At 35.3% G+C, this 14,350-nt stretch overlaps 4 protein-coding genes across 4 annotated transcripts; all 4 read right to left on the minus strand.

The window, feature by feature from the left end:
* Positions 1–793: 793 nt before the first annotated feature.
* Positions 794–1,624, minus strand: LOC111400677 (putative disease resistance RPP13-like protein 1). Its single transcript, XM_023028069.1, has 2 exons — positions 1,543–1,624; positions 794–1,470 (listed from the first exon to the last, which is right to left on the minus strand). Exons 1-2 carry the CDS (start codon positions 1,622–1,624, stop codon positions 794–796), a joined length of 759 nt encoding a protein of 252 aa, XP_022883837.1.
* Positions 1,104–2,728, minus strand: LOC111402287 (disease resistance protein RGA2-like). Its single transcript, XM_023030467.1, has 2 exons — positions 2,390–2,728; positions 1,104–1,999 (listed from the first exon to the last, which is right to left on the minus strand). Exons 1-2 carry the CDS (start codon positions 2,694–2,696, stop codon positions 1,989–1,991), a joined length of 318 nt encoding a protein of 105 aa, XP_022886235.1. The 5' UTR covers positions 2,697–2,728; the 3' UTR covers positions 1,104–1,988.
* Positions 2,729–3,561: 833 nt separating this feature from the next.
* Positions 3,562–5,678, minus strand: LOC111402286 (exocyst complex component EXO70A1-like). The gene is made up of 2 exons (XM_023030466.1): positions 5,523–5,678; positions 3,562–5,446 (listed from the first exon to the last, which is right to left on the minus strand). Exon 2 carries the CDS (start codon positions 5,429–5,431, stop codon positions 3,773–3,775), a length of 1,659 nt encoding a protein of 552 aa, XP_022886234.1. The 5' UTR covers positions 5,432–5,446; positions 5,523–5,678; the 3' UTR covers positions 3,562–3,772.
* A 1,831-nt stretch (positions 5,679–7,509) lies between these two features.
* Positions 7,510–9,662, minus strand: LOC111402288 (exocyst complex component EXO70A1-like). The gene has a single exon (XM_023030468.1). The coding sequence runs from the start codon at positions 9,338–9,340 to the stop codon at positions 7,646–7,648; it is 1,695 nt and encodes a 564-aa protein (XP_022886236.1). The 5' UTR covers positions 9,341–9,662; the 3' UTR covers positions 7,510–7,645.
* Positions 9,663–14,350: the final 4,688 nt, after the last annotated feature.

Consider the following 14,350-nt stretch of genomic DNA (forward strand, 5'->3'; position numbering starts at 1 on the left):
CATCATTATTTTTATCAATAATGACCATAAACATGGACTTAGAATATAAATAAGGGTATTTCTGACTTTTTAACATATAATGAGCCTTAAAAAGTTATTTTAAATAAGCTACGCCCATAATCACTTTTGATAGTTTAACAACACTTTCTAGAAAATAGCCACATCAGCTATATTTTATCTTTTCAACAAGTTTGGTAACCTACATTGTGTTTGTGGATGGAATTTCTAAATAAGAGTTAGAATGGAATTTTCTGAGAGGCCAGTAATCCTTATATAGCACACATGGACTACTTACTGTCCTGTTTCGCCATTTATTTGGGGACGTCAACGTAATACAATGGTCATTGGTTTGATTTCGCATACATGTTTCCAACGTAAACTGAAATTCTGTCTAGTTAGTTGCGTTACACTCTTCACTGCTTATCAGAAATCACAGCTAACTTGATTGTCAAAGTGAACATTTTTTCAACTTGTGACACAAACTAATTCTTGCAATTTGCATTTGAGAACATGTTTCTTATCCATATTAGTGCTTCCATCGAAAAATATATTGTTTTGTTTGGTGAAACTCAAATTTGAACTCAAATGCAATGGATTGAAAAGAGAAAGTCAAGAATGCTATAACTTAGCAAAATAGCATAAAAAGATTAGCTAACAGAAGACATTGTTTATGAAGCATAACTCAGCGAAGGCTAAGGCTAAGGCAGAAAGATAAACAAGAAGCAAGCTATACTAGACAATTTGCACTAGACTTCTACGATATTTTGAGCTTTGGGATATGGGAAATACTAATTCAATATTGATCTCCAGTTTCCTTCTTGTATTTCTGCTGTATGAGAGGACAATTCTGGATACGCAACTTCCTTATTGGTGCCGCCTTGAAGAGAGGATGCGGCAGTGCCTTCAGATTGCTGCAGTTGTAAAGTTTCAAAAAGCAGAGTCTAGTCATGATCTTGATGTGTTCATCTGCAGCTCTGATCATGTTCCATTCTTCCCAACTTTCCATGTTTGAAAATTTCAGTTTCTTCGACTTTGGGAATGCAATATTTTCAGCTGATGATAATGCCAGTGATCTGTCTTTGCTATCTGTTGTGATTTGATCATTCACATTGTCTGTTGCACCCAAAAATTCGAGTCCAAGAGATTTCAGATTATGCAGACCATCTATGTGGAGAGTTGCCAGGGACGGAAGCCTTCCAAAAGGAGGCAAAATTGTGCAATGTTGGCACTCTTGAAGTGACAGATCTTTCAGGTTGGTCAAACTTACCATCCAATTGGGGAATCGAGTGCCTCCATATGAACTTATAACTAAAGATTGCATCCCAGGGTGCAACTGAAGAGCTTCAATCACTTCGTCTTGGTTGCCTGTTTGAGCCTTAGAGTTGAAGTCGATGTGCAAGTCCGAAATATATTTCTTTTCACTCAACTCTGCCATCCGGGCCTCATCAGCATTTGTCACGTAACCCAATCCTTCGATTTTAAGACATCATTGGAGGTTCTTCAAGTTTTTCAAATCCTCTAGCCCGCATGTTGCCCCTTCACCTTCACTACCACGAACAATGACAAATTTGCTCAAAGTCTGAAGTGAGTTGCAAAAATGTTGAGAAGTAGCTATGAGCTTCATTTGGGGTAGTTGTCGGACGAGGACAGTTGGTCGCTATTCAGTCAAATAGCGTTTTTCGAAAGAAGTAAAGAGGATTGTGAAGAATTGGAAGGAAAATAGCTGACAAGTGCCGGGGCATACCTCTTACTGTAAAGACTATTGGCAGTCTCATGCGGTTCAAGAATTCTTTACAAGATTGGCAGAATGTTTTGAATAGTGAATTTTGGGAATTTGAAGGAGCAGAGAAAGGTCTCTTTCCTCCTTTGATATTGAGCTACTTCGATTTGCCCTCGACAATGAAAAGGTCCTTTTCTTTTTGTGCTTTCTTTCCAAAAGATCACGTCATCAATGCAAACAATTTGATCAAACTCTGGATGGCGCAAGGCTATCTCTGCCCTGAGAAAAATGTAGAAATGGAAGTATTAGGTGAGGAATACTTGCAAAACTGGCTATGAGGTCTTTCTTCCAAGACATAGAAAAGGACAAGGACGGTAAAAGGATTTTAAGATTTAAGATGCATGACGTGGTTCATGATTTTGCGCTGATAATCTTAAGACAGTCCAATGCAATACAATTGTTCCCATTTTGCGCAACTCTCTCATTTCTTCGTCGTCTCTAGAATTTTACTTCCAGATGCACCAATTTTGAGAGAGTTGAACAATTGTTCCCATTTCCTGTAGTCATCTGTCCACACATCATCTAGCACAATCAGGAACTTCTTTCCTGAAATAGCGTTCCCAAGACGGCGCAATACAGTTTCAAGTTCAAATAAATACAGAGCATTACCTTCAAGGTCTTCAACAATCGCTTTTGCAACTCGAACTTCATCAAAAGGCTCAGAAACACATACCCACATTTTTCTCTCAAAATCTTGCTCTACAGAAGCACAATTGTAGACCATTTGTGCTAGAGTTGTTTTACCAATTCCTCCCATGCCGACTACGGAAACAACATGGAATCCATGACTTTGTCCACTCTCAGACAAAAATTTGCTTAAAAGAGTATTCTTATCCACATCTCGACCTCGTACTTCAGATAAATTAATGTAAGAGTTAGTCTTTAGTCTCTCAGGATCACCACTCTCCATGGACATATTAAAATTGTACCTATCTTTCTCCGTGGCAATAACATCAAGTCTTTTGTTAATGCCCTTAATCTTGAGGGCTATGTTACGAAATAGGACAACTCGTCTAAATCCAAGGCAAGGTAAAGAGACTAAAGACCATACCTTTTTCTTGGAAAGGAATGAATCTTCCACACCTTCAGTTTTCGCATTTCAGATTGCAGCTAGCCATTCTGACAACACATCCTCCATGTCATAGCCTATGTCTTTGAGCTTTTCTAACCATAATTTCACTGATTCATCCATCCTTCACTTGTCTCTTTTCAGCATCAACAAGCACAGCTCGGATGGATTCCAATCCGCTGGTGAGTTTTTTGATATCCTTTTTGACCCCCACAACTAATCTCACCTGCTGTCGGATTTGTTCTTCCATGATTTCAGCCAATTGTGTTAAGATTACTGTTATAATTGCTTCAGCCATGGTTGAAGAAGACAACAGATTGAATAAAAAGTAAGTGAAATTGGCTCAAAGAGATTAGGTAAACAGGGATGGATTTTTCATTTTTCTTTTTGTCACTGAAATGAAAACTGAAACACGAGGGAGTTATTTTTTGGTGCTAAAAAAATCAACCATTGATTTTCCAGGTAAGAGATTGGAAATTTCCATGTGGGTACCCATAGGAAGGCTAAGTAGGAAGACTTCCATTATCGCGTTTTGATAGGAAGCATCACATTTAGTAATAAGGAATCTTAGAAATTTTCAAGTGATTGATGCATAATTGACAAGATTTGAGCTTTTCTGGTACTCTTAATATTGTCCAGCACTGTCTAATTGTCATGTAATGCACGACCAAACCCTGAGGCATAATGTAAAATCATAGATAAACAGAGATAGTAAAGGAATAATGCTACTTTGCCATAAAATAGGTGACAAATATAATGACATAATAGGTGTTTAACAACTATCCGATTATTCATTTATACGATCTATCTGAAATTTGAGTCTAGGAAGTCTAGACGATCATCCTGCTCCGTAAGAACAGGTTGCTACACCTACACTCAACAACAGAGGAAGTCTAAGACTTCAAGCTTGCCAATACCTTCTCTTAAACAATAATTTCATAATAAGAAAACAGATTCTTTGAGACCAAGGCCTCGAGATCATCGAATGAGTGCTGAAAGTATTTCTTGTGTATTTCCCTGTGCTTCTCAACCTCAGCATGGAATTTCTTGTATGCAGGAATCAACTTGTCAACCATGGACGCACGAAGTTCATTCAGGAGCTCTGAATCACGTACTATCCAGTTTGTGTGAAGTGTCTGAATCTCTTCAAACACTGAATTAAAGGCCTTCAATCTTTTCCTCAATGCACGTTTTGACACCTGAGTAGAAAAGCACCAAGTAACATAAAGTCCCTCTTCGCGAAAACATGACAAGAACTGGTCACAAGTCGAAACCTGATAGCTAGTCATTGCTTGCATAACATTCGTATTCAATTTCTCCATATAATCATCGCCAATAATCTCTCGCAGCTCCTTGGATTCTTCGATCTTTTCTACAATGTAATGAACATTGTTCATCATGAACAAATGCCTTAAAGGGACATGATTGAGTTTCTCCGACTTCCCCTTCAAATTCAGTTGTAAAACCACAATGATCAAAATCAAATGAAGAGCCAAATGACTTCTGCCTTTAAGATCCCCCAACTCTCCTTCTGGAATCAGTTGATCCTCAAATTTCAAAGGTGGCATTGATATGATCAAGTCGGTGAGGAGCTTCTTACTGCTTACAATGAGAGATATATAATTCATCACACGTTTCGTCAATGGATGAATGGCACCCCTATCATCTTGTATTGTTGAAAGCTCACGAAAAACAGCTTTCTCAAAATCCAATAACATCCTTCTTATATTATTCTCAAGTTGAGACACTGTCTCCTTCACGCCTTTTCGAATAGCCTCTGCTGCGCCAAAGTCGAACCGGGTATCAATCTTTAGTAAAAGAAACAACAGTGTATCATATAGGCCTAAAATTGTTCCCATCCTCTCTGAGGACTGATTACTGGAACTCACTGTTTCCGCAAAAACAAGTAAATTATTTGCAGAATCTCCAACTATTTCCCAAAAACATTCTTCACTAGCCCCATTTCCAAAACCAGAGAATAATTTCTCACTAATTTGTTTCTCGAAGTCAAAGACGATACAAAAACACACCCTAGCCACTCGAATCCACATTTCAATTTTCACCTTCAACTCTTCCCATAGAAACCTCTTTTTCTTGAAGGCATACAATTCTTCCAAACGAAGCCGTATTATCATAGTGTAGAAAAAGGATTTCCTCTCCCTCTTGTAAAGTTCGATGCAATCTCCAAGGTGTCCGCCAGAATTTAATCTTTCCGCGACATGCCTGAGATAAAAAATCTCCTCGTCACTCGGTAAATTGTATACTGATGAATAATCCTCGTATCCAGTACTGGCTAATGAACTCCAATCAGAGGTAATTGAATCAACAGTGCCAAACGGATCAGATTGTGTTGTGAGTACTTTCAGAAACTCGTGCTTGAGCCGAGCCATGGCTATGGAGTTCAGGTCATCAGATTCTGTTCCGTTTGTGAGGGACTGCTGGATTCTGTCCACAGCTTCTAGATACCGAGTTATTTCACTTTCACCACAGTCGAAAATTAGCTGTTCAACTGGTCTATGATGCCAATGATAGATTGTATCAACAGCTGATTGGTATGATATTGTTGAAGTCATTGGATCCATGGACCTTCTGTCGAACTGTTACAGATGGCAGAAAAATTTCTGGTTCAAAATTCCAATTTGTAAATTTGGGTGATAATGAAAATGATTGTACCTTGTGTTCATGAGAAAGTATGGTGGCAAAATTTCCAGTTGGTCCCTAAATAAATCCAAGCAAAAGATGGAAGACTTGAATTACCGCGTTTGAGAGGAAACTTTATATGTAATTATTGGAAAATATCGAGTCAGTCAAGAACAAAATTAGAGAAACTTCAAGATACTTTTTCCTTTTCCCCACGAATAAAACTTAACACTTACGTTTATTTATTGCTTAAATATATTACAAATATTACTTTCTCTTTCTATAACTATTTGACCATTTATCTTCCAAACATTCATTTTCTTTCTTAACAAAACAAAATGTCTCATTGTCTCTTCAAATTTTACGTCTAACAAAATAATATTACATGCAAATCTAAAAAATTTCCTCATTTTTTAACCACACATTTTCTATCATTACACTATTTAAAAATGCATTTTTATAAAAATAATGTGGCACAAACAAGGGCATATTAAATTTTTTTTGTAAGAATATTCAAAATATAGGGGTCCTGATAAGAGTGTAAAATATAATATTTTTCCCTCTTAATTATTGTATTCGTATGATTATTTGATGTCAAAACACACTCATTACTCTTATGTTTTGATCTAGGTCGCGATTTGATGGAAAATGTGAAATTTGGAAGAAATGAGTAAAAAGGGTCAAAGTGGAAGAAAGTGAAAGTTCAGGGATCAAGTTGCAAATAATTCATAATGAGATGGGCAATAAAATGATGATTCAAGAAAGTTAGGAGTCAATTCCCAATTGAAAAAAGTTATGGACTAGTTTTCAGCCTCATATAAGGACCCCTTTTTGACATGGAAGTTGATAGAATTGGAAGATGATTTCAGAAGCAAAGTTGTAGCCCTTCAAGTTAGATTTCCAATGCAACTTGAATCACCTCAATTGGACATCAGGAGAGAAAGTTATAGTCAAAACACTAAAAGCTGTCCGACGAGAAAATTTTTGCATAGTTCAAAAGCTATGCGACCGCGTAGAAGGGCCACTCCTTTGTTCTATGCAACCGCATGACTTATAACCATGCGGTCGCATAGGTATCCTCCGAGACCAAATTTGTCAAATTCCTAAATTGACGCTATCGCTTATGGAAATACGTTTTGATATGTTTCTTAAGCCCAAAAACACTCCAGAACGTGGGGATTAAACCTAGACTCCATTTTTCTCTCATCTTTGGCCAAAAAAACTCCATGGAAGGCTAAAAACAACCCAGCGAAGCTATGAACGAACTCGATTGGTGTCGGTATTTTAATGTTTCTTCATGAATGTGTTATTATTCCTATTATTAAAACATTTCCGAGATTGTGACTTCTTGTTTTTCATGAGTACGTTATGAAATAGATTTAATTTGTACTAAGTTCTCCATAGAATTAATCACGTTCTTTCTATCGAAGAATTGAACTATTCATTAAATGTTAATTTCATTTACCTATTGGTGTAATCTTTTACAATTTTATGCATATTGTATATGATTGTTTTTGGATTTGATTTCAATAGATTAAAATGATGTGTACAGTGTTGGAAATCTAAATCTTAGAACTATTGTCAGATCAAAGGATTTTGTACGTCATATCTTCCAATCAACGCATTATGAATGAGAAATCTTTAATTAGGTAAACACATAAGTGACTTACATTGATTAGGCCGAACCAATTGAGGGACTTCTGGTGCTTCGCTATCTTACATTTTGATATTTAAAACATATTTCAAATTGGTACATTATTTTCATACAAATTCATAACGAAAAACTCTAGTTTTTGAACCTTTGAACTATTTTTCCATTTCCATGTGGATACGACGCCCCAAAGTTATACTACAACCGCGTATTTTGGGCGTAATCAGGTTCCATTTTTTAAATTGGCATAAAACACCCAAATTATCAAGGCCGACTCTGCCATTGCAAGTATATTACACGTAAATTTGGATAAACAAGGTAACATGAAGTCCGCAGCTTCGCAGGTGACGTGAAAAATGGGAGACGAAATAGACCATCACATTGTTCAAACAGATTAAACTCTAATGTCTTGCATCAAGTTGCTATTTCTTTCCATTTTTTCATAAACTAGTTGACAAATTTGAAAATGTAATCTAACAAGGCTAGCAAATTTGATTATGTGAGTTCAAATTTCATTATATGAAAACAAATGCTTTGAGATCAAAGCCTCAAGATCCTCAACTGAATGCTTTACATTTATTTTCTGAAAGCTTTTCGTTTGTGTTTCACTGTTCTGCTCAATCTCAGTATATGTCCTGAACTTGTGTAGGAATTCCTTGTATGCTGGAATCAGCTTGTCAACCATGGACACACGAAGCTTTTCTCGGAGCTCCAAATCGGGTACTATACAGTTTGAGTGAAATTTCTGGATCTCTTCAAACTGGAAATTGAAGGCCTTGAATCGTTTCCTTAGTGCACCTTTCAACACTTGAGAACAAAAGCACCACCAACTAACATAAAGTCCATCCTCTTGAAAACAAGACAAGAACTTGTTACAAGTCGAGTCCTGATAGCTTTTCATGGCATGCTCAACATTCCAGTTCAGTTTCACCATATAATCATCGCCAATCATCTCGCACAACTCATGAGATCCTTGGATCTTTTGTACGATGTAAAAAACATTGTTCATCATGAACAAATGCCTCAAAGGAACATGCTTGTATTGCTCCGATTTGCCCTTCAAATTTAGTTGTAAAACCACAATGATCAAAATCAAATGAAGTTCAAAATGACTTCTTCCATTAAGATCCCCCAACTCCTCTTCCGGAATCATTTGATCCCCAAACTTCAATGGTGGCATCGAATTGATCAAGTTTGTGAGGAGCTTTTTGTGGCTTAAAGTAAGATTGATATAATCGATCACCTTTTTTGTCAATGGATGAATAGCTCCTCTATCCTCTGGTATTGGAGAAAGCTCATGAAAAACAGATTTCTCAAAATCTGATAGCATCCTTCTCACATCGTCCTCGAGTTGAAAAACTATTCCCTTCACTCCAGTTCGAATAGCCTCTGCAGCTTTGGAGCTGAAAAGGGCATCAATTTTTGGTAAAAGAGACGCCAAAGTATCATATAGGCCTAAAATTGTTCCAATCCTCTCAGAGGGCTGAATACTGAGACTCACTGCTTCTGCAAAAATAAGGAGATTATTTGCAGAATCTTTAACTATTTCCACAAAACATTCTTCAATGTGTTCAACTCCGAATCCTTCGAATATTTGCCCACAAATTTGTTTCTCCATATCAAAAAGTTTATAAAAACACACCTTAGCCACTTGAATCCACAATTCAATCTTCATCTTCAAATCATCCCACTGAAACCTCTTTGCGTCACGACCTATGCTCAATTCCATAAAACGAAGCCGTTTCTGCACTGTATGAAGAAAGTATTTCCTCTCACTCTTGTAAACCCTGAAGCAATCTCCAAGTTTGCCCCCAGAATTCATCCTCTTGGCGACATTTCTGAGATATTCAATAACCTCTTTATTCGGCGAATCGTATACCGTATAATCCTCATACGGTATAACATTTGCAGTGCTATCGGTTATCGAACTCCACTCGGATGTGGAATTTTGACCAATTGGATTATCACGTTGTCTTACCAGTACGGTCCGAAACTCGTGCTTGAGCCGAGCCATGGCCTTTGATTCCAGGTCATCAGATTCTCTCCCAGTCGCCGGAGATTCCTGGATTTTGTCGACTGCTTCCAGGTATCGACTTATTTCAGTTGGACCGAGATCAAAGATTAGCTTCTGTTCAGTTTGGTTTGAATTCCAATGGGAGATTCGATCCACAGCTGATTGGTGTGATATTGATGATCCCATTGCAATGATGGACCTTCTGTCAAACTATTACAGCATCAAATCAATTTGGCAGAAGAATTTCGGGTTCAAATTTAACAAATTAGGTCAAATTTCTGGTGCCTAATTGAATAAATTGATGAGCATGAACCGATGAACGTGTTAGAGAAAAATAATCTATTTGTTTATTTGTATATTAATTTCTTTCTATTATTTAACCATTTTTCAAAAATTTGAAGCCAGATTTCTCTGAACGCGTTGGGGGAGCTGACAGGAAAATTAAACATAACTGTGGAGAGAAAGCGACTTTGGGAAGGGAATAAGAAATTGCATGTTCTCGTGCATAATGGAACCTACTAGGGATCCATTCCATTCGATTCAACAAAAGTGTGCTGTTATGGTCATTTTTAATGAACATGTCTAGAGTTTGTGTCAACAACTTGTTTGAGCCACATATATTTTGATGAAGAACATGTGATTAAAAAATAAGAAAATTTTTAAATTTTCTTTTAATATTATTTTATTAAAAATGTGTGATTCAAATAAGATAGAAAAATGTATTTGAAAATAATGGAGCCCGGACAAGGGCTAAAATGACAAACAAATCTTCATTGTAGTATTGATATTCATCATGAGTTTTTTAATATAAAGACTAGCGATTGACACGATTATTGTTTCATCTCTTTGTAACTCGTGGACAAAATAGTGACACATATTAAGCCTCGTACAATGTGGTCTCAAGTTTTACCACATGGCAGCCACATATGGAGTGAACTTGGACTCGCATTCCACATTCTCCCGCCTATCTGGCATTCTAGTCGAACCCATATGGGCCGAACCCTGTGAAGAGGCCGACTCATGTAACGGTCAAACTCTCATGGATGAGATGAGACAATAAGGGGCTCTACAGAAGATCTCCCATGCAATTTTTAATGAGTGATTGATGTAATAATTCACTGCAATTGTTGTCTCCATTAAGCCAAACAAGTCAAGTCCAAGCCATGTGTGTCAAGTCTAGGGTAGGAAAATGATATTAGCATTAAACCCCTGTTTGGCTCTCATTATTTGATGTTATAATTTTTAGAATAATATTTTTTTGAAGAATATGCGGTTGGAAAAGAAATATATATATATTTTTTTTTTGATTTATTTGTAATTTTATTTCATTGAAGAATGTGTGGTTAAAAAGAAAAAAGAAAAAAAATCTTTTATAAATTTAATGGGGCTCAAACAGAGACTAAATACATATGATTGATAGATGCTCATGATAAAAGGCCTCAGCTGTCCGGATGAGGCCACGTATCTCTTCATCCAACGATTTATATTTATCATTTTCTACTATAAAATCTCACACATTGTATCATTTCAAAGATAATGTAAGTTTAGATTATTATGCTTTAACTTTGCACTCTCTTTCAACTCTTTAAAATACCAAAACACGACTCCCTTTTTACATCGGAGGCTCACGTGTGACGTTTAAAGCATAGCCCACATTCAAACACACATGCATAATCAATTGACTTGACTATCATAATGCATGCAGCCAACTCCACCACCACCAAGGAAAGCCAAGTATGGCTAACAGTTAATCTCAGTATACAGGAATCAACTTACGTGGTCGCAAGAGGCCTTGGAATCCATTAGCCATGTTAGAGGCACAAAATCGTGGTCAACAATACACAAATTTGGATTCTTTTGTGTGGAAGTATCAAGGTTGAATATAAGTCTAAAATGTCTTTTAATTAATCTAACAATCTCGAGCTCTATCACCCTTTTGTTAAAATGTCACGTATTGTCTTCATATCATGAAATTGTCTAAAATTGTTACATTCTTAGTTTTTTTTTTTTTTTTTTTTTTAAATTGAGAAGTCACATATTGAAACAACATTGCTACACAGCGCCACTAATCTGGTCAGAATTTTACATTTTCCAAAAAGCTAACATTCTTTGTTACTTTCTAAACTAAAGTAATGAACAGTCTAGTAAGTTACATATTTGTGAATTCAATTAAATTAGTAACATATTGTTTTAAATGACACATTTTTACTTATTTTTAAAGCGAAACTTGCGATAAAGGTCATAAACCTTTCAAAAAAGAGAAACCCAATTCCAAACCTATACATGCTAAACTTTTTAAAAATATACGTTAGAAGGACCTCTTGATAATTTTCATCCAAACATCCGTTATTTGACCAAAATCAAGTGTTTGACTATAATTCAACCATCTCTGAAGACAAAATGGTAAATCTACAATATCCTACTTAAAATAATTAAAATTATTAAATAAAAATAAACAAAAAGGAAAAGAGAAAACAAAATTTCTTCATCTCCTCGCAGACTCTTAATTTCATAGAGAAAGACCGAAAAATCTTCAACAGAGGGTAAAGATAACAAAGAACATACATAAATTTCTAGAGGTTGTATAATAAAATTAGATGCGTGAGAATTAATTAGGGCTACAGTGGAAGAAATTATTTATACCCTCAGTGTTTACCGTTGATCTCAGATCAAGATCAATGGTCTAAAGCAACTAACAATTTTACAGGATGATACTATGAACCCTAATGAAGCCAAGGAGAAACCAGTTGCGGGGTAGGGTGAGACTTCTAAAGCTACTGGAAGTGTAAAGCCAGTCATATGAGCGGATCGAAAGAAAAAATCAAGTACTTATCAAGGCAACCTTTTAATATTAGAGTTGCACTTTAGAAATAAGACATTTTCCATTTATTGGATCTGGGTTTGGGCCTCATCTAATTTGAAATTATCAGACAATGAAAACAGTATTGGGTCTAACCAACTTTCCATCAGAGCCCAATTAAGATTGCAAACTGGGCATCACTGTCCAACACAACCTTAAAATTTATTAATGAAAAAAAAATTAAATAAATAAAAATTGAATATGATGCACATTTTACTTCTAGTCTAGTCTTATTAGATTGACAATTATTTAAGTATTAATAAATTGCATAATTGTCATTTAAGTAACGTGGCTTAAGATAAGATGAATTGGTATAATGATAAATGTTGAATTTTTCTAGTAAAGTCCCACCTGGGCCTGGCCTATATAAAAGTTAAATCGGAAAGGTTTTTTTTTTTTTTTTTTTTTTTAACTACCTTCTAATATATTATAACACGTCTAGATTTATCAATCTAAAAGGAGTTACAAAAAATATTTTATTTTTGTTTATTGCTGCTTATACATACTAAGTACCCAATGCTAAATTGTAGTTGTTAAACTATATAATTAATTTACTACACAAATAGTTAGTGTAGATGCTTAAAACCTTCTTTTCATCAAGTCTACTTGAATCTTGACGATTTTAATCGAGTCTGCTTAAAAAGAGTTATTATTTGTGTTGCGAATATTATATGTGTGAATATCCTAGTGATTCTTTATATGTATCGTACTGAATGTTTGATAGGGAGAGTAGTTCTCCATATAATATTCCACACAGCCTCTTATTACGTGTAATATACACAGCGGTCATTTTATCATATAATACTTACAAAAAAAAAAAAAAGAAAAATTGCCCCTAGGGCACATCTCCAAGTGGTAAAAGGAGAGGGTGGAGAAATCCAGCTTTACCTGAGGCTGCCACGTCAAGGGTTTGAATCCTGAAATATGGATTTGACTCTTGGGTAAGTGCAATTGTACAAGCAGTCTTCCACCCTGTACCCTTAGAGGTATAACCTGCGATTTACCTCCCTCACGATACTCCAGGACAGGGGCGGTGGGAGAACCCTAAGGTTGGGGTTCAACCTTTTTTTTTTTTAATACTTACAAATTTGATATTTACGAGGTAGTAAGATAAAATTGCAGAATTCGTATATTGCGATGCATTTGTAATTGTTGTCTAAAAATAACTTAAAACCTAGCAACTGGAGTAGATAGTACAAGTGAAATCTATTTTCTCAAAATATATGCAAACAATATATTCAAGATCCAATGAAATGTTAGCTAGTCAATCCACTTTTATGGAGAGTAGAAAGCCACATCACATAGTATCTTTCTTTATTTGAGAGAACATTCCACATTTGGCAAGTCTCGTCTTTCCATGAAAACGTATGGTTTGGGATTTGCAAACCCTAGACATCTTCTACTTGATTCAATCACATGGCTTCTCTTAATTTCTTAATGTTAATAAAAAAAAAAGGGGCTTATTTTCTTGGTGGGAGTGACTTTCTTTCACTTTTTTCTTACATGCATCTCGAGGAACATGTGCAAATTTTCTATGTACAAAATCATCTAAACTTGTAATAAAATTGGTAACGAGTAGACTGACGTTTTCTCCTATAAATTTTAAGTGTTAAATTGGTTATATTATGTAAATTATTTTTTCCATTATAATTTTTCATTTTTTATTTTATAGCTAGTTTAATTAGGTTATGGGATGCAAAATAAATTTTAAATATTAATTTAGGATTAAAACTTGAATTCGCGTGTCACGATGAGCTATATGATGTTAGAACAAATATTGTTTATTAGAGTGCATGTCTATTATCTTTTTAGCTCCATTTCATAGAGCGAATTCTATTTGATGTACATTTACTATGTGCATAATTTACTTTGTGTGTGTTTGGTAATTTTTTATATCAGTAAATATAAAATTGTATTGATCAAAATTCATATAAATATATACCAGGCATATTCGAACAAACAAAGTTGAACTGACGATTATATGTACTCCGAGTATACCTCGGCAAACAAAATAAAAAATGTATAAATGATAATGGTTAAGGACCCAATGCTAAAAACTCAAAATGAATTAAAGCATGCGGTTACAAAGGTTTTAGATTCTAAAAATCCTCCTATTCCATGCCATTCATATGTAATAAATGGTTGTAGCTCGATGGTGGATGTAAAATTGCATGGCATTGAGTTAGCTTTGACTGAGATGAATCAACTTTGGAAACATCTTCCAGACAAGAATGTACATATGACTAAGTACATTCTTATTTCAAAACACAACATGTGCTTTTTCATCTTCTCTTTTATTGCTTGTACTGTTTTATTATGGTTTAATTTACATTGCT

Source organism: Olea europaea, chromosome 10, assembly GCF_002742605.1.
Source record: "Olea europaea var. sylvestris chromosome 10, O_europaea_v1, whole genome shotgun sequence".
Classification (NCBI taxonomy): domain Eukaryota; kingdom Viridiplantae; phylum Streptophyta; class Magnoliopsida; order Lamiales; family Oleaceae; genus Olea; species Olea europaea.